This window comes from Excalfactoria chinensis, chromosome 2 (genome assembly GCF_039878825.1).
Source record: "Excalfactoria chinensis isolate bCotChi1 chromosome 2, bCotChi1.hap2, whole genome shotgun sequence".
Lineage (NCBI taxonomy): Eukaryota > Metazoa > Chordata > Aves > Galliformes > Phasianidae > Excalfactoria > Excalfactoria chinensis.
In genome coordinates, this window is record NC_092826.1 from 11,400,353 (window position 1) to 11,409,640 (window position 9,288).

The 9,288-nt window shown below is 47.4% G+C and overlaps 1 protein-coding gene across 1 annotated transcript; it reads right to left on the reverse strand.

The window, feature by feature from the left end:
- Positions 1–987: 987 nt before the first annotated feature.
- On the reverse strand, positions 988–6,837 carry LOC140249238 (uncharacterized). Its single transcript, XM_072330652.1, has 6 exons — positions 6,615–6,837; positions 5,105–5,361; positions 2,522–2,664; positions 1,652–1,698; positions 1,320–1,525; positions 988–1,078 (listed from the first exon to the last, which is right to left on the reverse strand). Exons 1-5 carry the CDS (start codon positions 6,835–6,837, stop codon positions 1,515–1,517), a joined length of 681 nt encoding a protein of 226 aa, XP_072186753.1. The 3' UTR covers positions 988–1,078; positions 1,320–1,514.
- Between the last annotated feature and the right edge of the window lie 2,451 nt (positions 6,838–9,288).

A 9,288-nucleotide genomic window follows, 5' to 3' on the forward strand; every position in this document is an offset into this window, starting at 1 on the left:
TTTATAGTGAAACTCTGTCACCGTGCTAAGCTAAAAAGCAGCTCCTCTGAAAACAGCTAGTTCAGAAAGTCATTACTTGTTATTTCAATCCAGTGTTTCCTGACAAAAAGTTTTAATGTTCTACAATGGTCAGAATAAACATAGCAATCTACCTCCCATATTCTAGCTGTGCCCAGTGCTAGGGGTTCCAACTGAGGAGGGGGATTGGAACTGATGACCTCCACAGGTCCTACCCGACCTCAACCACTCTGTAACTTGAGGGAAACAAAAAGCAATTCAGATCTAAACAAAAACCAACCCCAAAGGCAAATTTTAAACACCTTAATAGTCTATGCACCTATAACTCAAACGCACAGTAGACCTTCATAATTTAATGGCATACAGTTTTGACAGTGTTGAATTTAAAGGGCTTCCAGGTCCTGAGAAGAAACACAGGAAACCATACCCTGCCTTTTGTTAAATCTGCCAACTCTAAGTGTACTTGAATGCAATAAGAAAGAAGAGCAAGGAACGACTGAAAAACGGCTAAGTTACACAAGCAGGATGGAAAGCATCACATCATCTTTGTGTCTTCAGCCCTCAAACAGAACTTTGAATAAGACTTGGAGAGAAAACTCGAGTCCTGAAACAAGTGTTTATTTGACTGGATCTCCTTTTGAATGGATTTTTAAATCCATTCCAAAGCCTTAAGCCAGTTCAGAGACTGTAGTAGAAGACATGTATTTCAGCAGCTCAGAGTTATCTCACATCTTCTGCAGATGGTATTTCTTCCACTCTTAGTGGATGCCCGTAGAGCAACTGTATTGAAAGGACAGGAAGTTCTGATTAGAGAGCAAAAATACAGTGTTTTGGAAAACGTGCGTTCTTCTTGACCAGAAGTAAATTCTTTGGAAGAGACTTATTTCAGCTAAATTACTACTAAATTACTATGCAAAATATTCAACCTATGCAAAAATGAGAAAATAAATGAGTATTTACTTCAGGATTGTCGAACACCCCAAAGTCTTCCAAGCCCCTTTTATGGCGTCTACGCATCTTCTCCATGTCATCCATTTTTTGCAACACCGCTTCTGCAGTACTAAGACAAAAAGGTGACATGTAAGAGCAAAGGTAGGCAAGTGTGCAAAGAAATTAAAATGGAACACACCTGCAGTACAACACTTTAATATGGCACGCACAAATCAGAAGTCATTGACACCAAGCCAAGTCTCTGTTGTCAAGAATGACCAAGTCCATAGGCAATATGGATCATGTGCATCATAGAACAAAGGCTTGCTAATAAGGCTCACTTAGTAGGTTAGCAAGGAAAGAACGCTTACTTGGTTATAAGTGCATCAAAAAGAACAGACTGATTTGTAGTAGCATAACGGCTTCGTCGCACCTCCAAATCCCCATTTTCTTCACGGACTTGTTTCGCAGCTTTCGCATCAGCTCTGGTTTTCAGCGTCCTTGTGACTGAAATACGGTCAATATATGAAATATGCTCAGACAGCAAAGATGCGATTCCAGTTCTTTCACCAACGCTCTTGGAAAATGTAAAAAACAAACAGAAAACCTGAAGTGAATTTTTTCTTTAGGCGTTTTTGTCATGACCACAGCACTCTACACAAATGTTTCATAGTGAGAATCCTAGTGAGTTACAAATACTTACCTTCCTTATATTCTTTTTTGGGGTCAGATTTTGGCTTTGCCAATTGCCTACATTAAGACAGAATAAAGAAGGAAGAAAAGAGTTACTATATCAGCTCCATTAAGAACTGGAAACCTCTCCACCTTTAAAATCCAGTGCTTCACAGTACATAAAGAAAAGCCTTTAGGCTACATGCAGGACTCAGGTCCCAGATCTGTTGTGTAACATACACAGTTCTACACAAACACACATTTCCTAACGTGCTGTAATGCTACAATGCGATGGAAAGTACAGCAGTAATATTGAGGTGGCAATATTTTCAGCTGCAGCAAATAAGAACAAGCACAAACGCAGCAGCCGTGGACACAGAAATGAAGGAAATAAAGATGCTCACCCTTGGAAGGCCTCAAGAACAAAAGGATCTCCAGTGAGATACCCTTGCCTCCACTTCCAACCCTTACATGAGGGCTGGGAAGGAGTAGATCCTGGCTCCACCCTTCCAGTCACTCAAGGGCATTGCATACACCTGAGTTGCCCTGGGTTCAGGAGAGGCCTTTCCACCAGGAGCCCCATCACTGGTTCAGGCTGTGTCTTAGCATTTTCACTACACGTGCTAATCTTGAAATCTCAAAATATGAACTTTATCTCATGAACCAAAGTGGAAAAGAGACCTCAAAAATGTTGGGAAAGGATGCATGGTTTTTGGACAAGGAGAAGACTTTCTCTCTGGACTTGAGGTAGTGACATTAGTCTGACAGCGACATTAACATACCCAGAGAGCTCTACAGGTTCTTACCTGTAGACTTATCATTACCAGACTCACTGGGTGCTCTTTCACTCTTGCTTTTCACTACGCACCGAACACAGACTAAGTGTATATAAATACAATACCTTCCAAAGTGTCTTCTATTTACGTTCTCACTCAATATTTCCATACTCTTCTCAAAGCTGGAATCTGAATGCAGAGTGATTTGTTTTCTTATTGGTCTCAAGCAGCGTCCATGAAAACATTCCATTTTGCCAGAGGAAAATCTCTATGAAAAGAAGGAAATAAGAAGACATTTATTGGAACCATATTTATTCATCTGAAAAAGAAATTCTGCCTCGTTTACACAAGTTAATTCTATAACCCTCCTGTCCTGATAGTGGGCTGACCAACGGCTGGTAGACACTGAACCCACTAAAAAATTCAGAAAACGAGTAGCTTTCACAACCAAAGCTCTCCTCTGTTCATCCTTTTCTCGTGGATAACGTAAGGTTAATATCTGCATTAAAAATAAACACCACCAATATTCCAGCAAAGCCTTTTGCTAAAACTTACTGTTTCACTGAGAAAAAACCCAAACAACCCACATTTTCAATTTCAAAACTGGTTCTGAGGGACAGTCCAGCCTATATGGCACTGGATATCCTAGGATCAAAACCTATGTAGAATTTTCTCTCCCATCTCTGCTCTGCTCATAACTGCATTCCGACTCAGATTTCCCAAAGGACTTCCTTCATCCACAGACCACCCCCTCAGCATTCATACATTCCTGAAGACCTTCACTAATGCTCCAGAGGATTCTTTGGCTTGCCCCTTAAATACTTCAGGATCAAATGCATGAGAAAATATTGGTAAGGTATTCTGTTGCTGTCATTTCATTTCTCTATACTGAAACGGTGTTGTGCAATTTGGTTTCTCACCAAGTATTTCAAGTATGCACAACACGCCAAAAGCCGCATCTTTGCCTGGCTGGCTCTATCCAGAGAGTTGCAGTCAATAGCTCAATATCCAGGTGGGGATCTCTGATGAGTGGTGCTCCTTAGGGGTCCATACTGGAACCAGAACTGTTTAATATCTTCATTCATGACACAGACACTGGGATCAAGTGCGCTCTCATCTCAGCAAGTCTGCAGATGATACCAAGCTAGGAGGTAGAGCTGACAGGACAGAAGGAAGGGATGCCATCCACGGAGACCTGGACAAGCTTGAAAGATGAGCTCCTGTGAATCTAAGGTTCAACAAGGCCAAGACCAAAGTCATACACCTGAATTACAACAATCCCAAGCAATAGCACATAAAGAAGAGATGAAGGGATTGAGAGCAGCCTTGGATGTTTGGGTAGATGAAAAAAATGGACAGGAGCTGGCCATGTGTGCTTGCAGCTCAGAAAGCCAGTCGTACCCCAGAGGTGGAGAAAGGCATTTTTACAAGGGCATTGGTGACAATAAGGGGCAAGAGTTGTAAACTAAAAGAGGGCAGATTTAGATGAGATGGAAGGAAGAAACACTACTACACAGGTGGTGAGGCACTGACACAGCCTGCCCAGAGAAGCTACGGATGCCCCATCCCTGAAGACATTCCAGATTAGCTTGTATGGGCACCTGGGCAGCCTGCTCTTGTATGGGCACCTGGTTTCTAAGCCAAACCATTCTGATTCTTCAATGGAAGAGTCTATAGGAAAACTATAGAAAAACCTACCTGACTGATAGCAGCAGGACTTCAGGTGTGCTACAATACAGGGGCAAGCTTAAAGTCCTTGCTGCATTAGCTTGCAACGGCTCCCACAGGCACGCACCAAAAGTTGCTGCACTCCTGCCCACATACACCTTCTAATAAGCCAAAACCAGACCTGTGCTGAGGCTGAGAAATGGGAAGTGAACACGAAGCCCAACGGAGACTAACAGGAGCCTGCCAGAGAATAGATGACAGTCTAACTCTAATCGCCATCGGTTTGAAAGTATCACGCTGTAAAACAGGAGGCGCTGAGGATCGCAGCTCCGAGAGCAACAGCTCAGCCCGAGTTGCTGCCTGCGGGGACACAAAGCAAACTCGTCCACGGAAGCCCGAGCGGCTCAGAAGTGAAGTCCGGGCACCTGCCAGGGCGCTGCCGGCCGCACGCACCGCCACGAGCCCCCAGGGCCGCCTCCGTGCGCGGCTATGGGAGCGGGTGCTGAGCTCCAGCCCCGCGGATCCCGCTGAGCGGAGAGCCGGCCATCGGGGCGCGCCGCGGGCATCCTCCAGGCCTCGGCGGTTCGGATGCCAGCAGCCCGAAGCACCTGGACGAAGCCCGCCAGCCCTCGGCACAAGCCGGCCCGCTGACAGAGGCAGGAAAACCAAAGTCGTCCGCTCCCCTTGCCAGCCCACAACTCCGATGAATCCTCCTCCATCCCGCGGCAAGTGGCAGCGCACGCAGGCTGCCGACTTGGCAGACGGCACGGAGCGCGGCGAGGCAGGGGGAGCGCGGCCAGACGGGAGCGGCGCCCCGCAGCCCAAGGCTCCCCGCCGCTCCCCGCCGCTCCCCCGGCCCGCCCGCCCCCGCGGGGCTGGAGCCGCCCTTTCTTGCCCCGGGGAGGCGCCCGCCCTGCCCCTGCCCCTGCCCCGCCGGGGCAGCGCCGTGCCCGTCGGCAGCACGAGCGGGGCACGCCCCCGGGTCACTCTCCCGCCGCCCCGAGCCCCCCCCTCCCCGCCGCCGGGATCGCCGGCCGTACCTGCCGCCGCCGCACCGCCTCAGCCCGCGCCGCCCGCCCGCCTCCTCCGCTCACGGCCGCGCCGCCATCTTGCGTCTCACAAACTACTGCACTTCTTTTGGGCCGGGGGGGCGGCGGCCGAGCCGGGAACTCCCCAACGCCGCCCGGGCCCTCGCCTCGCCGCCGCCCGCGGCGCCCACTCGCATCCTCCCGGCGCCTCGCTGCCCCGGGCCGGCCGCGCGGGAAGAACGGGCAGCGGCGGCCGTGCCTCTGCCTCCCTCACAGGGAGCGGGGGCGGAGCCGCTCGCCGCCGCCCCGCCCGTCAGCGGCGGACACCCGGCGGAGGCCGCTCCGGGAGTTCAGCTCCACACCTTCCCTTCATGCGCACTGTCAGATCACACGCCGTTAGAGCAGATGAGATTGCCCCTCTGCTGCCATCTGTCACACGACAACGTGGATCAGAATAGCGGTCGGCACGTTCAACATCTACTGCTGGGCCACCAACACCTGCCTCTCATTGGCCAACAGTATATTTGGGTGAGAGGAATGCTGCTGGTTCCTCCTTCCCAGTCACTCCTTGGATGCCAGACGGTGGGAAGGGATGAGGAGAACCTGGGAAGCACAGCATGAGCACCTCAGAAACTTGGAGATAAGACTGGGGACTGCTCTGCTCTACCTCCATTATGAAGACTATTTAAATCCACTCTAAAGTGGATGAGGGCAAACCGCATGCACACCCCAATCAAATCTGTGATACTAACCAAGCTGCAGAACAAGTCCGGGAAAAGCAAAGTTGACTCCATTAGTACATTTCCAATGTAACAGATACTGAGGTGCATTTTTCATGTACGCTTTTCTTCCTGGAATGGCATTTGCCATTGCCACATACGCAGCAGCTACTACTACTTGCAGGCAACTAGGCCAGTCCTGGCTAACATGGTCTAATAATTTAGATAAGTATGCCACGGGCTTTTTGCCTCCTGCCCAATCCTGGGCAAGCACTCCATAAGCTGTTCCCTCTGCATTATTTACAAACAGAAGAAAAAAGGTTTCTTTAACTTCGGGAAGCTCAGGACTGGAGGGTGCATAAGTTCCTTTTGTAATTTATTTAATTGCCCTTCATCTGTTTCTGTCCACCCAAGCAATCCGTCTTTGTCCAACCCACTACAAAGAAATCTAACTTTCCCGCTGTAATCCTCTATCCATTGCAGGCAATATCCTGTTAATCCCAACAACTGTCATACCTGCCTTTTTGTTGTTGGGGCTTTTAGGGCCAAGATCCCCTTGACTCTCTCGCCGTCCGGGGAGCGACTTTTTTTTTTTTAATTTATTTTAATTAATTAATTACTTTATTTATTTTAATCCTCCGCCCGGTTCTGCGGCCGACGGATGTGCGGAGGCGCTCGGTACCTGGTCCTGGGTGAGGAAAACGACCCGAAGGCCCCGTGAGGGTGCCTCCGGCCGGGCCGAGCCGACGCGCCAAGGGGAAACGGCGCACCCGTCGTCTGCTGTGACAACTTCTCCCGCCTACCGGGACCCAGGGTTTTCCTTCGTAACCCGGCGCCCGCCGGCAGCTGCGCCCGGGAGAAGAAGCGCGGCCCGGACCGCACCGCCAGCGCGGGACCCAGGCCGCCCGGCCACCAATCGGACGGCCCGGAGGCGGACAGCACCAGCGGATCCGCGCCGTGGGGAGAGTGAAGGGAGAGGAAAGGGAAAGTCTCCTTGTCCAAAAACCATGCATCCTTTCCCAACATTTTTGAGGTCTCTCTTCCACTTTGGTTCATGAGATAAAGTTCATATTTTGAGATTTCAAGATTAGCACGTGTAGTGAAAATGCTAAGACACAGCCTGAACCAGTGATGGGGCTCCTGGTGGAAAGGCCTCTCCTGAACCCAGGGCAACTCAGGTGTATGCAATGCCCTTGAGTGACTGGAAGGGGTGGAGCCAGGATCTACTCCTTCCCAGCCCTCATGTAAGGGTTGGAAGTGGAGGCAAGGGTATCTCACTGGAGATCCTTTTGTTCTTGAGGCCTTCCAAGGGTGAGCATCTTTATTTCCTTCATTTCTGTGTCCACGGCTGCTGCGTTTGTGCTTGTTCTTATTTGCTGCAGCTGAAAATTTTGCCACCTCAATATTACTGCTGTACTTTTCATTGCATTGTAGCATTACAGCACATTAGGAAATGTGTGTTTGTGTAGAACTGTGTCTATATGTTACACAACAGATCTGGGACCTGAGTCCTACACGTAGCCTAAAGGCTTTTCTTTATGTACTGTGAAGCACTGGATTTTAAAGGTGGAGAGGTTTCCAGTTCTTAATGGAGCTGATATAGTAACTCTTTTCTTCCTTCTTTATTCTGTCTTAATGTAGGCAATTGGCAAAGCCAAAATCTGACCCCAAAAAAGAAGAACATAAGGAAGGTAAGTATTTGTAACTCACTGGGATTCTCATTTGTCCTGGTTTCTGAGGAGGATGGCACGTGTTCACTTTGTCTGTTTCACTTGGCCCCAGAACTTTTGGAACTTATCAGCCAAAATTAATGTGTCTGAAAGACAGTGAGTTTCCTATGAATTTTATGCATATTGGAAGATATTCTTCCTGGGCTTTCAAGGAATTAATAGAACGCAGTGTGAATTCCAGCTTGTTTTTACACACTGAGAAATCTGATCCTTATTCAGGTTTCTCTTTTGCGTGGGGTTTCTGGAGTCTGCAGGACACAAAATAGTTGACAGTTGTTCTTGCAAGTAGATGTGACTGCTACAGTTTTATAATCAAGTAATTTAAAAAGCAGTTTGGTAAGGGGATACACAAATACACTGAAGGTTTCACTGATGTTTGTGGGTTTAACTTGGAACCAGTGCTGAAGAAAGCAGCACTTAGTGCAGAGAGATCACTATCTGACACCTGGAAAAATCAATTAGTTGTATTCAGTGTCCTACCAGCTATTGGCTAAGCGAGGGCAAGTGCCTAAAATAGAGCATTGCACACGCTGTTATTTCATTCTGATTGTACAAGTATGTTATTTAAAAGTCTCAAACTTGGTTTTATAGTTGGCAGTGACAAGGTGAAATCATAGCTGTCACCATACTAACGCTGGGGTGTAGCTATTATCTGCCCAGTGTCCAGTGTTCAGTATTTCAGTGACAAGGCAAGTAAGAAACTTGTGGAAAAGGATGCACTGTATTAAATGCTAGGCAGGCTTTTAAAGAAAATAGAAGCTGGAGTTTTCCAGTACTTGGCTGCATATCTTGAAACAGTTCTCATCCCCTTGAGCTTGTGTCTCCTTGTATCACCATGTAGAAAACAGAAGCGATCCATACTTAAGTAGGGTAATGAAACACTTGTGTAGAGTGCTGTGGTCATGACAAAAACTTCTAAAGAAAAAATCCACTTCAGGGTTTCTGTTTGTTTTTTACATTTTCCAAGAGCGGTGGTGAAAGAACTGGAATCGCATCTTTGCTGTCTGAGCATATTTCATATATTGACTGTATTTCAGTCACAAGGACGCTGAAAACCAGAGCTGATGCGAAAGCTGCGAAACAAGTCCGTGAAGAAAATGGGGATTTGGAGGTGCGACGAAGCCGTTATGCTACTACAAATCAGTCTGTTCTTTTTGATGCACTTATAACCAAGTAAGCGTTCTTTCCTTGCTAACCTACTAAGTGAGCCTTATTAGCAAGCCTTTGTTCTATGATGCACATGATCCATATTGCCTATGGACTTGGTCATTCTTGACAACAGAGACTTGGCTTGGTGTCAGTGACTTCTGATTTGTGCGTGCCATATTAAAGTGTTGTACTGCAGGTGTGATCCATTTTACTTTCTTTGCACACTTGCCTACCTTTGCTCTTACATGTCACCTTTTTGTCTTAGTACTGCAGAAGCGGTGTTGCAAAAAATGGATGACATGGAGAAGATGCGTAGACGCCATAAAAGGGGCTTGGAAGACTTTGGGGTGTTCGACAATCCTGAAGTAAATACTCATTTATTTTCTCATTTTTGCATAGGTTGAATATTTTGCATAGTAATTTAGTAGTAATTTAGCTGAAATAAGTCTCTTCCAAAGAATTTACTTCTGGTCAAGAAGAACGCACGTTTTCCAAAACACTGTATTTTTGCTCTCTAATCAGAACTTCCTGTCCTTTCAATACAGTTGCTCTACGGGCATCCACTAAGAGTGGAAGAAATACCATCTGCAGAAGATGT

Excerpts from the sequence above, each read along its gene's own strand:
- LOC140249238 (XM_072330652.1), bottom strand. The coding sequence starts at position 6,837 with ATGTTGGGAAAGGATGCATGGTTTTTGGACAAGGAGACTTTCCCTTTC. Across the intron at positions 2,665-5,104 it reads AGGCGGTGCGGCGGCGGCAG|AGATTTTCCTCTGGCAAAAT; the intron begins GTACGGCCGGCG and ends TTCTTTTCATAG. Across the intron at positions 1,699-2,521 it reads AATAGAAGACACTTTGGAAG|GCAATTGGCAAAGCCAAAAT; the intron begins GTATTGTATTTA and ends GTCTTAATGTAG.